At 43.9% G+C, this 23,562-nt stretch overlaps 1 protein-coding gene across 10 annotated transcripts in view; it reads right to left on the bottom strand.

Annotated features, from left to right (window-relative positions):
* The window catches only part of SUDS3 (SDS3 homolog, SIN3A corepressor complex component), a 370,845-nt gene that overhangs the window by 119,121 nt on the left and 228,162 nt on the right, over nt 1-23,562 (bottom strand). The window contains exon 14 of one of the 10 annotated variants that reach the window (XM_082416839.1): nt 7,032-7,113. The exons of 8 other annotated variants lie outside the window; for them this stretch is intronic. In XM_082416839.1, coding sequence (XP_082272965.1) covers nt 7,047-7,113 — 67 coding nt within the window. In that variant the 3' untranslated portion in view covers nt 7,032-7,046. Of the gene's footprint in view, nt 1-7,031; nt 7,114-12,383; nt 12,660-23,562 lie in introns of those variants that run through there. One more of the 10 variants, XM_082416836.1, reaches the window with a different exon arrangement.

Genomic DNA, 23,562 nt, shown 5'->3' with positions numbered 1-23,562 from the left:
TGTTTGCACCCACTCTGCCTTTCTCATCACGAGGTGGATGCTGTTTCCTCACTCTTGAATCAGGCTGGAGGTTGACTAGCTTTAACCAATAGAATGTATCAGAAGTGACTTTCTAGCGTGTCAGATCCCAGACCTTAAGAGACTACAAAGCCTCTTCTGCTTTCACTCAAGGGGAACACAGCCCCTGGGTAAAGAAGTCCAGAAGAGAGAAGCACCCCCTGGAGGAGAAGCAAGGTCCTATACTATGTCAGAACCAACACCATGAGAAGAAAGTGGCCCCACCATCTGAACAAGTCCCGGGATAGTCAAACCATCCCCAGGAGGTGCCAGACATGTGACTGAGGCCATCTTGGCTCCTCCTGCCCCAGCCAACACCATGTGGAAGAGCAACGAGCCATCCTACGGAGCCCTGCCTGAATCCCTAACCCAGAGAATTGTGAGTAATAAAATATTTGTTTTCAGCCACTGTATTTTGGAATGAAGCACGGATAATTGATAAAATGTCCCTCCCCTTAGTTCCCACAGCACCTTCTGACTCCTTCTATCACGGCATCTATTTCATTGTCTTAGAGTTGTTTGTTTAATTCCTTCCACCTCTCCCATCCATATACACATTAGCACCAGGAGGTAAAGGACTAACCTATGTCTTGCTCAGCACTATCTCTCCAGGGCCAGGCACATGGTAGATGCTCATTAAATATGTTAATAATACAGTCAATCAAGATAGGGACACTCTAAGCACCACTTCCCTTAATAAAACCAAGCCATCTCCCCAGGTTGCCAGGGAAGGGTGAATTTCCACATGGCAAGAGGTGACTAGACCTCATTACCAGGCTCTTTCTCCCTCCCCTCCCCCTTATTTACCCAACCATTGGCTCTTTGGAGAATCTGGATGTTTTTATGAAAGGAACCATGGGTGCCCATATCTTTTTTAAAAATTACAGTAAACTCAAGATCATCTATTGCATGTTAAATACATGCTTGGAAGCGTACCAACCACCTGTATGAGTTTCCTAGGGCTGCTGTGACAAATTATCACAAAATCTTTGGCTTAACACAAATTTATTCTCTTAAAGTTCTGGAGGCCAGAAGTCCACACTCAGTCTCACTGGGCTACAGTCAAGGTGGCAGCAGGGCTGGTTCCTTCTGGAGGCTCTAGGGGAGAATCCTTTTTCTTGCCTCTGATAGCTTCTGGAGGCCACCTGTAATCCTTGGAGCATGGCCCTTTCATCACATCACTCCAACCTCTTTCTTCCATCATCACACCCTCTACTTCCTCCTCTGTAGTCAGATCTCCCTTCGTCTCCCCTTTTTAAGGACACTTGTGACTACATTTAGCATTTACCTGGATATTCCAAAACCATCTCCCCATCTCAAGATCCCTAACTTAATCACATCTGCAGAGTCCCTTCTGCCATATAAAGTTACAATCACAGGTTCTGGGGATTAGGGTATGAGCATCTTTAGGAGTCACGATTTAGCCTTACACCTACTGACTCACTCATTCTCAGCAACACCATGACTAAGTTCTTTTGTTATCTCCATTTTACGGATGAGGAAACTGAGACCCAGAGACGTGAAATGACTATTGTAAAGTCACATAGCTAGGACTTCCCTGGTGCTGCAGTAGTTAAGAATCCGCCTGCCAATGCAGGGGACACGGGTTCGAGCCCTGGTCTGGGAAGATCCCACATGCCGCGGAGCAACTAAGCCTGTGCGCCACAACTACTGAAGCCTGTGCACCTAGAGCCCGTGAGCCACAACTACTGAAGCCTGTGCACCTAGAGCCCGTGAGCCACAACTACTGAAGCCTGTGCACCTAGAGCCCGTGCTCCGCAACAAGAGCAGCCACCGCAATGAGAAGCCACCACAATGAGAAGCACGCGCTCTACAATGAAGAGTAGCCCCCGCTCGCTGCAACTAGAGAAAGCCCATCTGCAACAACGAAGACCCATCGCAGCCAAAAGTAAATAAATAAAATAAATAAATTAAAAAAAAAAATAAAGTCACACAGCTAGAGAGTGGTCAGGCCAACCGAGGAAACCAGTTATGTTTGACTCCTCACCACTCTGCTACACTGACCGTATATCATTGTTTATTACAGGGGCTGACAGCGCTATTTGGGGAGAGATCCTTTAAGGGAAGGTGAATCTCAGGGAACGGTGGCTACAACGTCCAGCCACCCCTCTCCCTGCATGGAGGGTTTGTTGGTTTTCTTTGGGGCCACCTTGGAGGATTAGGGTGCTGTTCACTAAAGAAACCAGTGGTAAAGGCTACCATTTGGGATGTGTTGAGTTGGAGGCAACCTTGGCAAGCTCTCAGTACAACTTGAAACACCTGAGAAACCAGGTCTCTACTCTTATGCCTGTAAACCATGCACATGTGGCAGGAGAAATTAGAGTTCTTCTTTCCCCATGGGCCTTTGGAACCCCATTCATCTCCCAGGTCTGCAGCTTAGTCATGAGGTGAAGCAAGGACAGATTTGCCCCAACCGGACGGGGATCTGACGGTGAGGAGTTCAAGGCAGCCTGTGCCTCTGGGACTTGCCACTCCTCCACGACATTTTGGGGATCCCACACCCTCAGAAGTACCCTCCAGACCCCTATCAACACCCATCCCTCAAAGACTATACGATCCTTAAGTGTAAGGATTATACACATTATCCTTTCATTTCTGCCCCTCAGAACCTAGCACATTTCTTGGCTCACATTCAATAATCAGGCAGTTCGTGTATGAGAAAGAAAGAGAGGAAACAGAATGGACTAGATAGAAAGGGAGGAAAGGGATGGCCATTTGGTGCCAATTGTGCAGTCTTGGGCAAGTCACTTAACTTTTCAAACATCATTTACTATCCTTACCTGTAAAATGGGCATAATGACTTTCTGATAGCTAACATTTATCGAATACTTACTATGTGCCAAGCACAGGTCCAAATGCACTATCTCACTTTATCCTTGTAGCTTATGAAGTAGCTACTATTAGCTACCCACGTATTCTTTTTTGCCTATTTTTATGGCCAAAACTCACTCTAATTTTGTTTTGTTTTGTTTTGACCTTTGCAGTTCAGTTTAAACACACACGCACATTTCACAGATGAGGAAACTGAAGCAGAATGTGATTAAGTAACTTGCCCAGGATCACACAGCTTCTAAGTGGTGGAGTCGGGGTTCAACCCCAGTACTCTGCTAGCACATAGAGTGGTTATGAAGACTAAATAGGATGATGGATGTAAGGTGCCTAGTACAGGGGTTAGTATGTATGGATTGTTATTAGGAGTAAGGTAGGGAGAGAGGGAAACAGGATATCATACCTAGTCTCTCTAGTTGCTTTCTTGTGTCTGTCTCCCCATTCCAGGTACACAGAATCAGATTAATTATTAGCTAATGATAACCATTTTATTTTATTTATTATTTTTTAAATAATACAATGAACACCATGAACTCATGGCCCAAACCAAGAACCAAAATGTTAGCAATAATTTCATCTACCCATGTGCTCCTCCCATCCCATCTCCTGCCTTTCTCTTAAAGGTAACTATGATCCTAAATGTTGGATCAAACATTCCATTGGTTTTTTTTTCTTTAGTTTTTACACATATATATGCCTAACAATACATTGTTTCACTCTGTTTGTCTTTAACTTTCTAATTTCTAGGTCTTTCAATTATAGGCTCTTACTTCTTTTGTTGTGGTTGAATTTTACAAGTTCACTCAGGCTGCCATGTTTGGTTCTATGGGCTCTTTGGTGCACAAGGGTTCCCAGCTGAGGGCACAGGTGGGGACTGAAATTCACCCTGCAGTTCCTCTGGTCTTTTTCTTATCAGCACAAAGATGCCATTCTCCCACCAAACCATGTACTATGAGGCAGCAGCCACTGGCGGGGGCGGGGGGAGGCTTTCTCTAATTTGCACAAAGGCACCATAAGGGCTAATGGGGGGTCTGAGTTCACCTCCCCTGAATCACCAGCAATCCCTGTCAGACCCTCCACATTCAAGGTCAAGATTGAGCCCATTGAGATTCTAGATGGGAAATGACCCACAGTGACAGCCTCTGGAGACAGCTGCATCGTGAGATTCACTGTTCCCGCTGGAAGCTCGTTGGCCTTACTCCATCCGTCCATCTCTAACCCATCAGGAGGGACTTCCTAATCATGTTCCAGGGGCTTTAAGATTTATGTCAAGGGGCCTCGATTTATTGAATTAATGCTGCTGAGCAGAACTGTAGCTGTTAAACAGTGTGGAGATCTGGATTTTACAGCAATGTAACTAATAAGGCTATTAACACAAACGGGGCCTGCTGCTGGCATTTATAATACCATAAATCTCTCTTCTCTCTGGAAGTATTTATGGGATGGCACGCACCCAGAGTCCACTGCCTTTTCTGTGCTCTGCTCTCAAGGCTCGGCCAGGAGGATGTGTTGCCCAATAAGGGAACTAGTTAGGAGGAAGGAGCGAGAGAACTGAACCTGGGCTGATTCTCAGCTTCCATCCCTTCCATCAGTTGGAAAGGCTGGTCATTGCCGTGGGCAGATGTAGATCTTTTAAATTATTATTTATGTATTTATTTCCCATTTATGGAGCATTTACCACGTGCCAAGCCCTTTGAAAATTTAGTGACTTTGGTTCCCCAACACCTTCTCAAGAATGAAGTATGTGTTCTCCCACTGAACTTAATTTCTGTCTTGAGCCCCCCCAAACGCTCTGAAGCAGAACATTTAATACTGTCACTTCCAGCTAAACTCAATCATTTTAATGATTTTTATTTTTCTCATAGATTTCAGCTTAAACCAAGTCAGATTTCAGACTTCTTCACTCCTTTCCTCTTGGAAAAGATTCCAAGTTCCAGGGGAGTGTGCAAATATCCCTGTGCCATCAGTGGAGAGGCATGGCCACGTCTTTATTTTCATCTGTCCATGTGCTCTACTGACAACCACTGAGATGGAACCCCCAGCTCAGTGTCAGCCTCCAAGCTGGCTGACTCCTGGGATGGGATACACCTCACCTGGTCCGCACATCCTTCACTGCGGTACCTGCACCCCAGCCAGATGCAGCCTTGCAGAACTGCTGTCTCACTCTCTCCCTCCCCTCCTCCTAAACTCCCAGTCCCACTAAGGGGCCAGGGACCACGACACTCCAGGAACACTGGAAAGACACTCTCTGTCCTTCACATGCCGGCCAGACCACCCACCATGTGTGCTCTCTCCAGCTAGTACACTACAATGCCACAACGGCACTGGGGACATCTCCACAAAGCCTGCCATCTCTCTTGGCCTGCTTGCTTGCCTTTTTTTTAAACAACATACTGAGCCTTTCTCAGGTACCATTCTCAGCTTTACAAGGTGTGCTTCATCTACTCCCACCAACAGCTCTATAAGGTAAGATCTATTATTATCCCCCCCATCAAAGATGTAGAAACTGAGGTCCAAAAGCTTAAGTCTACTGTGTAAGGTCACATGGCCATTAAGAGAGGGAGCTGGATTTGAACCCAGACAGCTGGACTCCACAGGGCAATGAGACATCTGCAGAATCCAAAACTAAAAGTGGGGTCCTGCTCCCTAACACCTCTCCAGAGCTTTGCCCCAGAAAGGTACTGTCCAGAGTCCCATGTGCATCCAAGTGTATACTCCTCTCCCTTTTTTAGGGAGTTTGGGGAATAAATGGTTTCCAAGGAAATCTTCCTAAACTTTCCTAAACACCTCAGCCTTTGGAATTCCAAAGCTACAGATGTCACTGTAATCCTTTTTTCTCTTAGGGCCGTGGAGGCTAAGGCCTGATCTGAACTGAGTCTAGGATGACAGGTGAACTTGAATGTTTCAGGGAACAAAGAACCCCACAAAGGTGGAAGCTTCATGCCTCATCCATATTCACATTATCACATTCAACCTCACAGAAGTTCCCTTGAGGAACATGCAGTCCTCCCCTTTGTACACGGGAATAAAGATTGCAGAAAACTCAAGGGCTTCTCCAGAGAAGTGAAAACTCACAAGTTGGGAAATGAGAATTCGGACTCAGGTCTCTCTGAGTTTCTGTGGGATCACTAATCTCTCTCCTGGGAGCAGAAACTTGGTCTTGATTGGTTTTTCCACCCAGCCAGATGGTGGAGAAACTGGTCTGAGTAGAGAGTTGTCCTGAGCTTAGGACTGTCCTCTGGGAGCTGGCCAGGCATAAGGAAGTGTGTCACAGGGGATGCTCAGCTGTGGACCCTTGCCAGGAAATTCCGGTGAAGCAGAATTCAGAAGATCCACTCTTCTGACGCTTCTTAGCTTTTCTCCTTTCTGCTCCTTCCTTCTTTGGCTCCCATTGTTTTATTAAAAATATATGTGAGCCCCTACTGTGCGCTAGGCTTTGTTCTAGAAGCTGGGGAGACAGCAGGGAGCAAATCAGACTCCTTCTCTCCCTCAAGATCTTAGAGCCTCAAGGTGACCAGGAAGACTATTAGTTCCCCCAGAGGGCAGGGCCCTGGCACAGAGTAGGTTGTTAGTAAATCGATCAAGGGTTTTCAGTTTCCACCAGCTATACAACTTAGAGATACAAGGTGAAGACCCCACAGGTGTCTCAAGGATTTGGACAGTGCTCTGCTCCCCAGATTCCTAGCAACACATGGACATCCAAGAGTGGTCATAACATGCTTCAGTGATGGCTGATGTAAAAGGAGACAAAGCAGACGAGGAAGTACTCAGACTAGGACAGGAACCCAGATGTGAGTCGCTGCCAGGGGAGGAGAAGGAATCTCACATTTTCTGAAAACCTACTCTGTGCTAGACCCTGGCCTAGACAATTAACCTACATTATCTAATTTAATCTTACGACAGAGGATGAGGTAGGCACTCTCACCAACCCTGCAAACTATTGCTCATCAATAAAGAGGGCCCTATTATTGTTCAGTCTCCTGCGGACGATGACTGCCCACCTCCCGTGGGTGCTGAATTAATTTTATGAATGGAAGTAGGGTGGAATCCTGAGCCAAGCTGAACCTGGGAAATGTGGCCCCACGTGCAGCGAGGATGTGGCTGGCTCATTTGTTTTATTTAATCAAACATCTATTTTGTTAAAATAATACACTGGTGTTTTTGGGGTTTTTTTTTGCTTCATCAATACATGTACGTGGTGTGAAACTGGAAAAAGAAATGGAAATAAAGAAAACAGAAGAGAAAAACCACCATTAATCTCATCATCAAGAAATATTCACCATCACTACTCTGGCATTTACTTCCTAAGTGCTACCCAAATGGATATACATATTCATGGACATATACATATGTGTACACATACAATACCATATACATACATATATGTGCATATCATATACACATATATCTCATGTGCATATATGATTACATATCATACATATATCATATACATATACTTAGGTTATATTTTTTCAATAGATAATTTTTCTACAACATTGTGATCTTGCTGTTTTAAAATTTTCTCATTTCACCAAAAAATATATCATAAATATATTTTCCTAATATTAAATATTCCCCTATAACAAAACTCTGAAGGCTCCAACAAAAGCCATTATATGTGTACGCCACGTTTTGTTTACCTAGTCCCAATGGTTAAACATTTAGCGAGTTCAGTATTATAAAAAATTCTACCATGAACATCTTCATGGCTATATCTCTGAGCACATTCATGATGATTTTCTTAGGATAGATTCTATAAAAGAACTTGCAGTCTTGGGGGCTGTGCATATAGAAAAGGCTTTTTGATGCATTTTAGCAAATTCCTCTCTATAAATTGTGCATGAGTTTGCCCTCCCACGCCACTGGATAAGACTGCCTACTTTTCCACATTTGTCCCTTCACCAGATGCTGTCATTTTTTACATATGTTTCAATTTAAGAAATGAGAAATGATGTTTCAAGGACACTTTAATTTGCAATTTTTATTACAAGTAAGGTTAAGTCAATCACCTAGAGTGCTCTGAGTTCAGCACAGAGAGGGTGAGTTGGGTGGAGTGGTGAGAAACACAGAGAAAGTTATTTACCCACACAAGGGCCACACAGAAGACAGCAATCCAGAGGGTAGGCAGCATGAGTTGATAGAGAACTAAGTGCTAGAGGGGTCAAGGCTTGTTCAAGGGGAAAGGGCTCAGTGTCTGTCCTGGAGCTGAAAGCAGACCTTGAGGGGGAGGCATGACGGGAGCCGTGAACAAGGGAAGGTGCCCCTCAGGTCACTCTCCCCTCACACGCTCCGTTCCCCAAATGCTTCAACTCCTCAAATGCTCCCACCTCCTCATCTCCCAGCCTTTGCACGTGCTGGTTCCTCTGCCTCTCCCTTTCTCTTTGCTAAGTCATCCTTCTCACCCTTCAGGCTATATCTTAGGTGTTTCTTCCTCAAAAGAAGCATCTCAGCCCCAAACAAGTTCATGTCTCCTGTTATGTGTTCTCCTTGTGCCCTGTACTTATTATAACAGTAATTAATCGTGTTTGTAATTACTCACGTAATGTTCCTGCTGGACTACAAGTTCCGAGAGCCTGAACTGCATCTGCCTTGCTCACCTCTGGGTTCCCAAGACCTAACGTGAACTCCTATGTAATTCTCCCCTCCCAGCTCTAAAACCGCCCTTCATTAATCTGCCTTCTGCTGCTGTTGCTGCTGCTGCTAGGTCTGAAAATTGCAGTTCTCCTTTGCCAGCTAGATTTCTTTATCGGTTCTGTCAACAGGGGGAGACGTGAAGGCTGGAGGAGGGAGAAGAGACTCGCTCTTCTTCCTGTTGGCATCCTGTCCCTTTAAGCACCTCCCCAGCAAAGCAATGCCTCCCAGCCCCCAGCACCCCCTAGCCCCAGCACCATCACCTCTACAACCCACCACCCCGCTTCGGCAAGTGGTTCTAGTCTACAGTTGCTTTCAGCACTCCCTGAGTCAGACTATTTGTGCCCTTTCACAGGTACCAGCACAAACCAGGGCTGTTCCCTCATCAGAAGAATAAGCCCCAGATCCATGAGCCCCTCCTCCCAGCTTCTAGGCTTTGATAACCATACGTTCTTCCCTTTGTCTCCCCAGCTATAGGGCAGTAGCAGATTCCCTCAGCTATTACATCTGGGCTATCTTTGTTCTACTTTTGCTTTTCCATCCTCCACAACCTGTCCATCCAATTCCCTATATTAAACTCTCTCCGTTCAAATACCTAGTGTGCTTTCTGTCTTCCTCACTGGACCCTGATGACACAGTAGACATTCAATTAAAATTTCACTGAAGCCAGGCACCATTCTGTGGTTAGAAAACAGCATGAACAACTCAAATCAATCTTGCGAGATTGAGCACCTAGTATGAGCCTGGCATTGTGTGGGGTCCTGGAGGCCCAGAGATGAAACAGAAACAGAATGAGCCGAGAGTGCCCAAAACACCTTTAGACTGAGAGTTAAACCCCCTTTCTCCCACCTCCATACCTAGATCAGAAGCTTCTTAAAGGGGAGCAATTTAAGCTAAGGATTCCTCCTGCCTTCTGCATTTTGCAGGGTTTTTCAGTGGGTTTCTATTGACATACTGACAATAGAAACTCTTTACTGTGCAGGACTGACTCTGTAAGAAGTTTAGCATTTTTGACCCCCTCAGATAGATGCTCATGCCCCTCCTCCAGTCGTTCTGTCCGTCAAAAATGCCTCCACCCATTGACAAACGTCCCTTTGGCGGTGTCCACCCTCCCTGACCATTACGAGGTCGCCCACTGAGGAGATACCCCCAGGGGATGAAGAATTTGCTGCTGATTTCTGACATTATCAGCCCCAGCAAAGAAGACTTTAATAAATGTAGAGGATGGAGTAGTTCTGCACGATTTCTGCAAATTAACCGAGACAACCAGCAGAATGAAATCCACAGAGGGCATGACAGGGCGGCAGACTGGTAGGGTGTTGGGTAGAGGAATAAGGCAGCCGGAAACCTAATTAGCCAGGACTGCTCATATCTGATCCGCTCTGCTCCCAGCTGCCTCCTGAGTCGTAACATGCTGAAAATGAAATCATTAAGAAGCACTCACACACAGCCCCCTTGTTAGAAATGGGTCCTGAGTGGGCTTAAATGGAAGAAGAAGAATAGGGAGAAGGGAGGGCATCGAGGAAGAGAGAGAGTGGGTGACAGCTGACTGTGAGTCCCCACATATACAGTATAATCCAAGCCAGGGTATGTTTGAAAGAATTGAGGTTTTCTCCACTTCTCCCCCCTCCTTTCCTGCTATTCCACCCACTGGTGACTTGTAGAGCACCAGTTTTCAAAAAGGTAGGTTGGTACACTCTAGACTGCATGGAAATTGACAAGGAAATGTGGTTAAAGTTAACCCAATTGTGGGTAAAAATCACTAACAACAGTTTTCAAAAGATGATTTTCTCCCTTCCTTCCTTCCTTCTATTTCTTTCTTCAATCCTTTAAAGAATTAATTAAAATAGATTCCAGTTGTCTCTCTAATAATATCATCTTAATGGCACTTCTATACCAAAATCCCATCTCACAAGGGAGAGAAAAAAGACAGAGTTCCACGTGTGGATCGCAACGCCAATGAGTCTCATCTTCCCAACCCAATGATAACTGATGTTTGTCTTTTACTCCCTGTACCTTTTGCCCCCAACCAAAGAAAAAAGTTTTCACTTTTGAGATTAGCATAGCATAACATGATAAAGGACAGTGGAGTCCTAATCCTCTCTTGGACATTTAGTGGCCCTGGGATTAATAGCAAATTACTAGCCACTCTGAGCCCTAGTTTTCCTCCCCAGCGGATACAGCCACTGGCTTCTCAGCCTGTGGACCCTGGATGCTGCTGAGAAACGGGGACCCTGTGTTGCCAAATCTCACAGGGTTGTTGTGGGGGTCTAGGAAGGTAAAGGATAGACGGGTTCTTCGTAACATTAAATCATTATATGCACAGATACTGTAGGGCCTTGGTTATTTGCCAATGACTTATGCATTCCATTGATTATCTATGTCTGCCTCCCTGCTCTGCCTCTCAACTAATCCTAGACGGGAGAACTGGCCAGAGTGAGTGAGTGGCAGCCCTTCCGACTGCCTACCCAACAACCTTCACTCCCACCTGTTTCTCAACAGAACTCCAATGTTACTTACTCTCCTAACAGCCAAGTGCTTGAATTGGGGCTGTGCCCCGCTCTTAACCCCAGGAGAGAGGTGAGTCTTGACTGGTCAAAACCAATCATATTAATTCCACTGCTCTTGTCAGTGATTGGCTGAAGCATGGACATGTGACACAATTGTGATGAATGGGAAGTCTGCTGGGGACTCTGGGAAATGCATTTCTTGCTCTTACAAAGTCAATGCCTTTGATGACGATGTTGTCTTGATGCTTAACACTCTTGCAGCCATCTCTGAGCTCAAAGGGAAAAGTATAAGGACAAAAGCTAGCCACTGAGACTTTGAGAGCGTCAGCATCTTTGATCCTCAGAATTAACTCTAGATATGCCCTGTCTACAGATGTCCTGATACGTAGGATCATGTAAGGTGATCACACATCCTTGTCTTAGTCAACTCAGACTGATATAACAAATTGCCATAGACGGAGTGGCTTAAACAATAAACATTTAATTCCTACAGTTTTGGAGGCTGGAAGTCAGAGATCAGAGTGGTCAGGTTCTGGTGAGAGCCCTATTCCAGACTGCAGAAGACCAGCTTCTCCTTGTATCTTCACATGATGGAAAGAGACGGCTAGCTAGCTCCCTGGCCTCTTCTTACAAGGGCATTAATCCCATTCATGAGGGTGGAGCCCTCATGACATAATGACCTTTCAAAAGCCCCATCTCCAGAATACCATCACATTAGAGATGAGACATATGAATTGGGGGTGGGAGACATAAACGTTCATTCCATAACAATACTGGTTTTCCTGGAACTGTTCCAGTTGACATTTGTGCCAGTGTACTTTCTGATTTAGCATTTGTCCTGAATAAAATTTACTGGTTTGAATGATAAATCATATGGTCTGCCTACTGATAATAAATGTCCTTATTATTTAAGTCACGTTGAGTTAGATTTATTCTATGCAGCCACAATATTCTAATTAAAACAGGGCTAGAGAGAGGTATAAACGATGCGTGTATACATATGTGTGAATATTTATGCATACACACAAGCACATGCAGGACGATACTAAAGCTTAGAATGAATGTTTTATAGTAACCTCTACTTTAAATTTTCCATGCTTCTTCTTATTCCCTCCTTAGTAAACAGTATTATTGTGGAAACAGAAAAAACATGAGAGAGAAACAAATCATGACATTATAATCTGAAAATTCGTCGTCTCCCAAATGTTTCATGGATCTTTAAGGCAGAGCTCTGTGCGTCCCCACACTATTTTCACTACTGTCTCGTGCAGCAAAACCCTGATCCTTCTCAATGCACGGAGCTCTTTCACTTTGCCCAAAGCTATACGTCCACTGTTAGAAAATGCATCTACAAGTGCTCGTTCTCACTCTCTCCATCTGTCCTTCCCCAGTCACTACACTAAAAGCTTCAATTTGCCAGTTGCCCTCTCCCCTTATGCTGTTGTCAGCAGGTGGGGCTGACTTGGCCAGTGTCACAGAGAAAACTGAGCAGTCTGCTGATGTAGTCTGTCGAACAAGTGCCCCATTAGTTTTCCTATCATCTGATGAGCTTCATCCATTAGCTTGGCTGATTTGAGGCTGGGTTTCAAGGTAAATCTAGCAGGCAGGCATCTAGTTAAGACAAAAGCAAGTTAGAGCACTCAGTGCCTGCCCAGCCTGTAAATGACCCTTGCAGATAAACTCTCTCTTTTATTCCTCACCTGATGCAAATCCAAGTGTCTGAAATCAACCTCTAACCACCCAAGGTCAGGAGTATCTAGACTTGGACACTGGAATCAAGAAACTCAGAGGACGCTCACAGCTGTTACCAACACTCTTTCCAAATCGAAACAGGCACTCTTCTGTTCTGATGGTAGCGGTATAAAAAGGTACAACATTTTTGAGAGGGAAATATGATGGTATGCACCAAAAACCTTAAAAAAGTTCACATAGTTTGATTCAGCAATCCAATTTCTATGAATTTATCCTAAAGAAATAAGGGGACAAATATGCACATGTATGAAATATTCATTACATTTCTGTAATGGAAAAAATTAGAAGTGCTCACTGGCAGGCAACTGATGACATGACTTATGATACATCCATGAAATGGAGTATAGCATAGTTATTAAAACAAGTCCTTGTCATTTTAACACATGAGAGGGTAAACTGGCACAACCATTCTGTAGGCGAGTTTGGCAATATGCACCACAAGCCTTAAAAATGTTCACACCACTTAAAAGAGTCACTAATGCTGTTCACAAGGTTTCTGGTTTTCCACCTTCCAGACACATGGTAGACTTGAACTTCATGGCCTCGTAGTTATCCATGGCTCTGGCTAATGAGTTGTTAAGAAGAGTTGAATACCACTTCCAGGCCAGAACACTGAACTGTCAATGTAACACCCAGAGAACTCTTTTCTTCTTCCACGGTGACTATCAGTGATTGAAATGGTGGACGTTCCATCAGTCTTGGTCCCAGTGTGAGAAGACATAAGCATAACATAGATGGATATGTAGGATGAATGGGAAATAAACCTTTGTTGTTTTAATATTTTTAGAGTTGTTTGTTACTGCAGCATATCCTACCTGTGCTGACTGATACACCTTTTGACCTAGCATGCCCATCTCTAGAATTATAAGGAAACAGTTGTACACATAGGTATACATATTGGAGGATCTTTTGTATACATAGATACATGTTGAAGGATATTAATCACAAACTTGTTCTTAACACACATACAAAAACATACAGCAATAAGCCCTACAGCACACTTACAGTGCCAAAACAGTTAGATCAGAAGGCATGGCAACATCACCCATGTGCTACAACATTTCCTAAGAAGACCTGGGCCCTGGTGTAGAACCAAGTCACCATCCCGGCTTCTTCCGTCTCTCCTACATAATGAGCTCCCTTCAGAGTCCCAACAGTCCAACCAGCTGACTTTAGTCAAGGTTTCTCTAGTCCATTAAAGATGTTCTAATAATATTACGTTTCAAAAAGTAAGGGTTAGGGGACTTCCCTGGTGGTGCAGTGGTTAAGAATCCACCTGCCAATGCAGGGGACATGGGTTCAAGCCCTGGTCGGGGAAGATCCCATATGCCACGGAGCAAATAACCCCGTGTGCCACAACTACTGAGCCTGTGCTCTAGAGCCCGTGAGCCACAACTACTGAGCCCAAGTGCCACAACCACTGAAGCCCATGTGCCTAGAGCCCGTGCTCCACAACAAGAGAAGCCACAGCAAGGAGAAGTCCGCGCACCGCAATGAAGAGTAGCCCCCGCTCGCCGCAACTAGAGAAAGCCCGCGTGCAGCAACGCAGACCCAACGCAGCCAAAAATAAATTATTTTTTTAAAAAAAGAATCAATTGTCAAAAGATAAGGGTTAGAACCTCAATCTCTTTTCCTCCCGAGAACCTCTGAGGTTCGTATGCAAAGTTATCCAACTCTCCCTCTCCCCCCCTCCCCCATAAGTCATCAAGATCTGTTTAACATGGAATACAGGGAGAAAAAGCCTTTATCCCCAAACATACCTGCTATGCTCTTCCCCTGGAACAATGGGTACATACTTGCTTTATATCTACATAACCCACTCAAGCAAAGTCTCCACCTTTAGAAATAAAAGCAGCTGGAAACACAGAAACTTCTCTCAACTTGGAGGGAAATAACTTTATTCACTACAGCACTATTATTATGAATTGTATTGACCAGATTGACAATGATGAGAAATAAAACAAAGATGTAGCAGGGAGAAATGACATGTTTCACCAACCAGATTAGAATTTGCCTTGGGCGGGGGGAGGGTCTCAGGATGCCCCTTTCAGCAACAGCTCTTTAAAATTTAATGGCCCTACTGGATATACCTTCTGAGCCCTAGAAAGTAGTTGGTGAAGAGAAAAAGTAGAATGAAAATCCCTGAGGCTCTGAAAGGGATGGTTTCTCGGTTGCTGGAAGACCTTATAGAGTTGCTGGTTGTGGCAGTTGTGGCAATGGTAGTAGTAGGGGTGGTGTGGGTGATGGTGGTAGTGGTAATGAGTGAACATCAGCCTAATCCTGACCTCTCAGTTCAGAAGACTGAATTAATGTGACAGTAATGAAGCATTAATATTTACAAGGATTTAATATTTTATCGCTAGTCACTCATTCTAGAAATGGATTGAAAACAGAGAGGTCAGCTGTCATCAGGGAAAACAACAACTCAAAAGCAACAAGAGAAGACTAGGGAAATAACAGGGGAGTGGTGAGAGCAATGAGTAGAGAGGGGAGAATGGCCAATCCCACAATGAGAGTGGAGGATCTTAGGGCACCTGCCCTCAGAGGCTCTCAGCCTGTGAGACAGAAGCATCACCGCTCTTCCCCTCCTGTTTTTCCTCTTCCTATAATATTCTGGTTAGCTCACCTATCTCTCCTCCCACGTGAGGCAGGAAAGGAAGAGAATGTACCCTTTTATACCTGGAAAGCCAACAGGCAGACTTCAGGGAGCAAATCGAACTGGGTCAAGGCTACCATGCAAGGCCAGGACTAGAATCTAGTCACCGATTGCCTTTGGGATACCCCCTCTCTGGGAATAGGTGAACCCTACTAAGTATAACAGTTTTCCCCAAAGAGTATTCGGAGGCGTGGTCTGTAAGCTGACTGGTAGCTCTGTCAAGGCAGGGACCAGGTCGATCTTGATCACCGATGTCTCCCAAGAGCTGGAAAAGTGCCTGCCATATGGTCAGAGCTCAACAACGTCTGAGAGATGAACAATTGAGTGGATAGCTCTATGGGATGTTTTATTTTTAAAGGTTCCATACTCAGATAATCGCAGGAAGCATGCAGATCCTAGCCCTCTCTTGGAGAATTACAATGTAACATCAGAGAAGCCTTTGTCTAACTCTTTCTCACAGAAGGTCTCAAATTTGTTTGACCGTATCATCCCCCACCCTTTTTGGAATGCCTTAACTATTCCTGTGGGACGTGCTTTGGGAAATGCTGATATATAGCATTACAGCACAGTGGAAAGAGCAAAAAATCTGGCGTTGGACAAATCAAGTTTCAAAAATCTCAACTTTACTATCTTCCAGCTGAGTCACCTTGGACAAGTTGCTTAATCTCTCTGAGCCTCAGTTTCCTCATTGGTGATAGGTACATAATGCCTGCTTTATGTACCTCACAGGGGTTGTTACAGGAATCCAATGAGATACCACATGTGAAAAGTAAACTGCTTTCACATTGCAGTTGTTGCTGTTTCTAAAAGCCAGAATCATGTCAAGGTGACATTGCCCAAAGCAATTTCCAGTTTCAGACCCTGCTGAAGATGTCCCAAGATATGCTGATCTCTGGGAGCTTCTTGGGCCTTGAAGGTACATTTCTACGTGCAGGTGAGTCCTACTATCATAAAAAACTAATATCAGAGTTTTTATAAAGGTCACTTGAAATATTTTAGCAGGTACTGGTCATTCACAACACCTTTATCCCTTGCCATCTCCCACTATTTGAAGGCTGGAAAACCAAATACTCAATTCCCAGATTCCTTTGCAACTAGGGAAGTTATGTCTTATGAAATATAAGCAGACATCTTCAATGAAGCTTCTGGGAAAAGCTTCATTCAATTTTCTGATTTAATAAAGAATCAGGCAAGAGCAGCACAGCCTTCTCCCCATTCCCTTCTTGAATTGAGTACAGATGTGAAGGCTGGAACAGCAACAGCCATCCTGCAACTTTGAGGGAAAATACAAGAGAATTACAGAGGCATTATTATGGGATTATTGAGCCAATGCACCTGAGCCAGAAACCACCTTCCCTCAACTTCATGTTATTTTAAAAAGTTTAAATCACTACAGCTGAAAAAAATCCTAGCTGATTAAAAAGAGTGGGGAAAAGGGTTTGATTGGGACTTTATTAAAATCAAACTCAAAATTATGAAAATATGTTTATATATCATATTAAAATAGATTTAAGTTATAATTAAGTTGCTCTATAATTCCACGCTCTAATTCTTAAAACCAAGAACATATTATTGATTTATTTGATACAGAGCACAATTCTTCTAACCAAATTATATCCCAACATATTGTAGAGATGCTTCACCTCATATTTGACTTTTACAGCAAGTTCATTAATATCAGCTTCATCAATTTTCCTGCTAGTCTCTTAATCCTCTGCTATCCTCATCCCTCCCCTTGGCAGCTCCCATTGTAGGGTCACTCTTCTAGATTTTTCTCTTCTTTAATTACCTAGCTCTGCCAGGTGCTCAGTTGTCAAGGGCTGCATGAGCTGTGAGCAGTTCTCCAGCATCACTGTCATCAGCTTCATGAAATCCCACATCTTAACGCAAGATTTGCAGGTCCACTTTGCAGTCAGTTTTCATTATATTTCTTTAACACTGTTAGATGTTTACAACATCTGATAACTGAGGAAGAGGCTGACTGAGACACTGGCTAGAAGGTAGGGATAGACTAGCGTTGAATGAAAAGAAATATCTATAGGGGGGTTGATTTTTTTTAAGTGGGCAGTTCATTGGTGAATATTTTTATGCACTGATGGCATTCAAAAGTCTACCATTGGTGTTCACCCTGATAAAGCCATGAAGGCAAGAGACTGGGAGTCAGAAGACTGTGCTCCACTTCCACCTCTGTCTCTGATCTGCTGTGTTACACTGAGCAAGTCACTTTGTCTCACTGGGACTCAGTTTCCTCAACTGCAAAGTGACTAGACTGCATACGTTCTAAAAGCCTTCAACTTCTGAAAAGTCTATTATCCTGCAAACAACTGGCAATGAGTAGGGAGTGGCAAGCTTGAGTCCAGAAGCTAAGAACCTCTGAAAAGGGTGACAGACAATCCTGGACAAGGTCCTCCTTTGCTAAATCTGACTCGAGTTACACGTTTTCATCTTGAGGATTCCCTCGATCTCTTAGTAGCAGAGAAACTAATTAGATTTAATAAGAGACAAGGCTGCTAAATGAAAGTACATGAGAAATATCACACTGCTGAAGATTAACACATGTTCTGGTCTGTCCTCTTAATAAAACCAGGACCTTCATTTATCCTGGAATCTGTGACCTAGACAGAGTGAAAGGAATAAGCAGTTTATTCATCTAGGATAAATAAGGATTTCATCCCAAGGAATACAAGTGCCATCTAGAAACAGAAAATACCTGAGTGGTAACAGGCCAATCTTACCCCATCTTAATGCTCAGAAAGTCCCTAATGCTTGAAATCGTTCAGTGGTTCCCCACTGACCCAGCATATCCATCCAGCATGATGTTCAAAGCCTCCACCATCTGGTCCCTGCAAGTATCTCTGCCCTTGTCACTCACTATTTCACTCCTTTTACTTTGTATTTCAGCATCAAGGAATTTATTTTAAATATCTGGGAACATCCCATTTACACTGAGCTCTTCCTCACTTCCATGGTTGTATTTCTTCTGTATTTCTCAGAATTCTCTTTCCTACCTTCCACCCTATCCTGCAGCCAAACTATTTACAGTTCCCTGAGCATGTTCCCTGCAGCCTCCTCTTCCGAGGACACCGTTCAGTTACAATGTATTTTACTACAATTAACAGAATACCCAACTAAAAATAGCTTAAACAATACAGAATTTAAAACAGTTTGTTCAGTGACTCAACATCCTCAGGCTTGACGCACCCCCCCCCCCCCGCCAGGGTAGTAAAATGGCTGCCACAGCTCCAGGCACCACAACTCACATAACAGCATCCAAAGGCATTCAAAATAGAACTTTATCTTCTCAACTCTCCTTTTTTATGATGGAGAAAAATCTTTCCCAGAAGTTCCTGCCCCCAGCAGAATTTCCCTCAGATTTCTCCGGTCAGAAAACTTCTTTAGTATGAAATTAGAACACTCCCTAATACCATACACAAAAATAAACTCAAAATGGATTAAAGACCTAAATGTAAGGCCAGACACCATAAAACTCTTAGAGGAAAACATAGGCAGAACACTCTATGACGTAAATCACAGCAAGATCCTTTTTGACCCAGCTCCTAGAGAAATGGAAATAAAAACAAAAATAAACAAATGGGACCTAATGAAACTTAAAAGCTTTTGCACAGCAAAGGAAACCATAAACAAGACGCAAAGACAGCCCTCAGAATGGGAGAAAATATTTGCAAATGAAGCAACTGACAAAGGATTAATCTCTAAAATTTACAAGCAGCTCATGCAGCTCAATATCAAAAAAACAAACAACCCAATCCAAAAATGGGCAGAAGACCTAAATAGACATTTCTCCACAGAAGATATACAGATGGCCAACAGACACATGAAAGAATGCTCAACATCACTAATCATTAGAGAAATGCAAATCAAAACTACAGTGAGATATCATCTCACACCAGTCAGAATGGCCATCATCAAAAAATCTACAAACAATAAATGCTGGAGAGGGTGTGGAGAAAAGGGAACCCTCTTGCACTGTTGGTGGGAATGTAAGTTGATACAGCCACTATGGAGAACAGTATGGAGGTTCCTTCAAAAACTAAAAATAGAACTACCATACGACCCAGCAATCCCACTACTGGGCATATACCCTGAGAAAACCATAATTCAAAAAGAGTCATGTACCAACAAAATGTTCATTGCAGCTCTATTTACAGTAGCCAGGACATGGAAGCAACCTAAGTGTCCATCAACAGATGAATGGATAAAGAAGATGTGGCACATATATACAATGGAATATTACTCAGCCATAAAAAGAAATGAAATTGAGTTATTTGTAGTGAGGTGGATGGACCTAGAGTCTGTCATACAGAGTGAAGTAAGTCAGAAAGAGAAAAACAAATACCATATGCTAACACATATATATGGAATCTAAGAAAAAAAAAGGTCATGAAGAACCTAGGGGCATGACGGGAATAAAGACACAGACCTACTAGAGAATGGACTTGAGGATATGGGGAGGCGGAAGGGTAAGCTGTGACAAAGTGAGAGAGTGGCATGGACATATACACACTACTAAATGTAAAATAGATAGCTAGTGGGAAAGGGCTGCATAGCACAGGGAGATCAGCTCGGTGCTTTGTGACCACCTAGAAGGGTTGGATAGGGAGGGTGGGAGGGAGGGAGACGCAAGAGGGAAGAGATATGGGAACATATGTATATGTATAACTGATTCACTTTGTTATAAAGCAGAAACTAACACACCACTGTAAAGCAATTATACTCCAATAAAGATATTAAAAAAAAAAAAAACTTCTTAAATGTCCCAGGAGTAAAACTTATCAAGCACTTACCCTCTGCTCCCTTCCTAAATGTCACCAGGTCCCCCCTAGCTTGACCTCTGATTTTGTTTTTTATTTTAGCAACATTTACCTAATATTACCAAATGCTAGGCACTCTGCTAAGTACTCTAAAAACATTACCTTATTTAGCTCTTAGAACAACCCAGCAAGGCAGGCACTGTTATCCCCATTTTAAGTCGAGGCAATGGCCCAGAAAGGTTAATCAACTTGCCCAAGGATGCACAGCTAAAAAGAGGAAGAGTCAGGATTCAAATCCGAGTATGTCCAGCTCCAAAGCCCAAGCTCTCAGCCACTCTTTGTCCTTCTCATTCCTGTCTCCTCTTGACATTCTTTACCCCTCAATGGCCCCTTCTCTTTTACACAGAAGTCTCCCTGTCTAATGGACCCTTTCCCATTGCTTAGCAACATTTTCAGATCTTCCCTGTAATTAAAGAAAAGTGAGGGCCATTTTCCTTCACCTTATTCTCTCCTCAATCTATCAAGCTTCTCAAAAGCTCCTCTTCACACTCACTGATTCCACATCCTCAGGACACGTTCACTCTTCGCTTAATCTAGCATCCTCCCCCGCCTCCCCACTGAAATGGCTCTGCCCAAGGTTATCAACGACAGCCAATCGATTGGCTTCTCCCCATGCTCCCTTCTCCTGGACCTGATTAATTGGCACTGCAGGCAGGCAGCTGCCAAGGGCTCCAGTCTATATGGGACTCCAAAACATCACTGGAAATATAACGAAGAAAATTGTGTTTACCAGAACTCCTCTTAGGAGTTAGTACCGTGTGCAGTTGGCAAGCAAACTTTAATCAGTTACTCTGGGAAGGACTGGGAGATCTCCCCAGGAGGCATGCCTGAGTAACAACAAATGCTTCCCAACTGTCTACCTATGAGGGCTGGTCTCTAACTGCAGGGCTTATGTTTTGCTGAATACGAAAAGCAAGCCTGGAGCCAGAGCTAATTGCTTGGGTCACTAGAGGAGAGGCCTCTGCCCCAGGTGATGCTCAAGCTCTCCTTCAAATTAATGCCAAGCAAATATTTAAAGAACATCAGTTTAAAGGGTACAAAATGATTAGCCTACTCTATGGACCTACATTTCTCAGTCCAGGTAAATCTGCTGTATGTAATATGACTGGTTCACTTCCTCCTCCCCTCGATGGTCTGGGCTGCTTTTTTCTGGGCCCCAGCATCCCACTGGTAAGTCCTTTCTCTCTCTCGTTCTCTCCTCTTCATTTCAGTGGTTCCTCTGCCTCTTCCTACACCTATAATGGGGACAGGCTCTGACTTCAGACTCTGACTTCAGACTCCTTTCTTTATACCTTCTCCCTCCTGGTCTCAACCATTCCCAGGTGTATTAGTTATCTACTGCTGCATAACAAACGACCCCAAAACTTAGAAGCTGAAAACAACAAACATTTGTTATCTTACAGTCAGAAATCCAGGAGTGGCCTAGCAGGTGTTTCTGGTTCAAGGTCCCTCAGGAGGCTGCAATCAAAGTATCAGCCAGGACTGCAGTCATCTCAAGGCATGACTGGGAGAGAGAATCCACTTCCAGTTTCACTCATGTGCTTCTCCACAGGGCTGCATCACAACATAGCAGTTGGCTTTCCCAAGAGTGAATGATCCAAGGGAATGTACCCAAGATGGAAGCCACGTCTTTATAATCTAATCTCAGATTGACATCCCATCACTTCTGCCCTATTCTGTGCACTGGAATCAAGTCAAAGTCCCATCCACACTCAAAAGAAGGGGATTACACAAAGGCATATATACCAGGAGGTGGGGATCATTGGGGCCATTTTAGGGGCTGCATACCATCCAAGGCTCTCCCATCAACTCTAAGGAGAGTCACTACTTTTCTCATGACCCTTTCATCTCGATTCCCAACTGCTTGCTAACTCATTCCATGTGGACATGGGAGATGGCTGGCACCTCATGTTCCACCTACCTCAAACCAACTTTTTTGTGTTCCCTTAAAGCAACCCAATTTCCCTGCCTTTCCCCACTGATGGCTGTTCTCACAGTCCCTGAAGATTTGGGGCTCTGAGTCATCCTTTTATTCTTCAATCCAAAAAAAAATCCTCATGTTGCCATTTACTTAGCCCCTGATATGTGCCAGGCTCTTTCGCAGACATTATGCTATTTAATTTCTGCAGTGCTGTACGGTGAATGGACTCATTTTTCCTTCAAAGGGAAGTCGACTTCCTGGAGTTGGGTTCCATGCTGTGCGCTGAGAAAAAGCAAAGAACAAGACAGGTACAGTCCCTCGGGCACTTATAACCTAGCAGAGGAGAATTTTCCTGTACTAAGTACCCCATGGCTGAGATCATATGTTGTATATAGTGAAAAACTAGTGCTTGAAATAAAACAAACCTAGGTTCATGTCCCAGTTTATCCATTTACCAGATAGGTAACCTTGGGCATGTTACTGAATCTTTCTAGGCCTCAATTTCCTTCTGGGACAAAATAATAGGGCCCACCTCATGCAGCTATTTTGAGGATTAAAGGAGATAATTCAAATATTCCACTTGGCACACAGCCTAACACACCAGGGTTCAGCAAAAGAGAGGTTTTGATGAGGACATGTGATGATGATCATAGAACTAATTTACCCAACTCACAGCAGCAATAATCGCTAACATTTACGGAGAGCCACTGTGCACCAGACACTGTTCTAAGCACCATGCATGCAGTAATTCACTGAATCCTCCCAGCCACTCTATGAATTCGACATATTATTATGTCCATCTTATATATGAGGAAACTGAGGCACAGAGAGGTTAAGTGACTTGACCAAGGATACAAAGCCAGAAAGGGGCAGAAACAGACTTTGAACCCGGGCAGACTAGCCTCACGGCCAGGAACTTGATAGAATTTTAGAAGCAGAGACGCCTGAAGAACCCAGTGCTCAGGGAATGCTAGAGGTGTGTGTGTCTGTCTGTGTGCATGACTATGTGTGTGCATCTATTTGTGTGTGTGCATGTGTGACTGTGTATGTGGGATCATGTGTGTGGCTATACACATGTGTAGACCGTGTGTGTGTGTGTTCAAGCTCACTGTATTGGGTAGAGAGAAAGAAATTCACATTCTGGGTCACAGTTTGCCTTCTCTTTGCATTTGGGCATGGAGCTTTTTTTTTTTTAATGAATTTTTCTCTTTTTTAAAAAATTTATTTTTGGCTGCGTTGGGTCTTCACTGCTGTGCGCGGGCTTTCTCTAGTTGTGGCGAGCGGGGGCTACTCTTCATTGTGGTGCATGGGCTTCTCACTGTAGTGGCTTCTCTTGTTGCAGAGCATGGGCTC

Source organism: Balaenoptera physalus (genome assembly GCF_965194825.1).
Source record: "Balaenoptera physalus genome assembly, chromosome: 12".
NCBI lineage: Eukaryota > Metazoa > Chordata > Mammalia > Artiodactyla > Balaenopteridae > Balaenoptera > Balaenoptera physalus.
The sequence above is the reverse complement of the archived record's forward strand: the minus strand, read 5'-3'. Positions and strand labels throughout refer to the sequence as shown.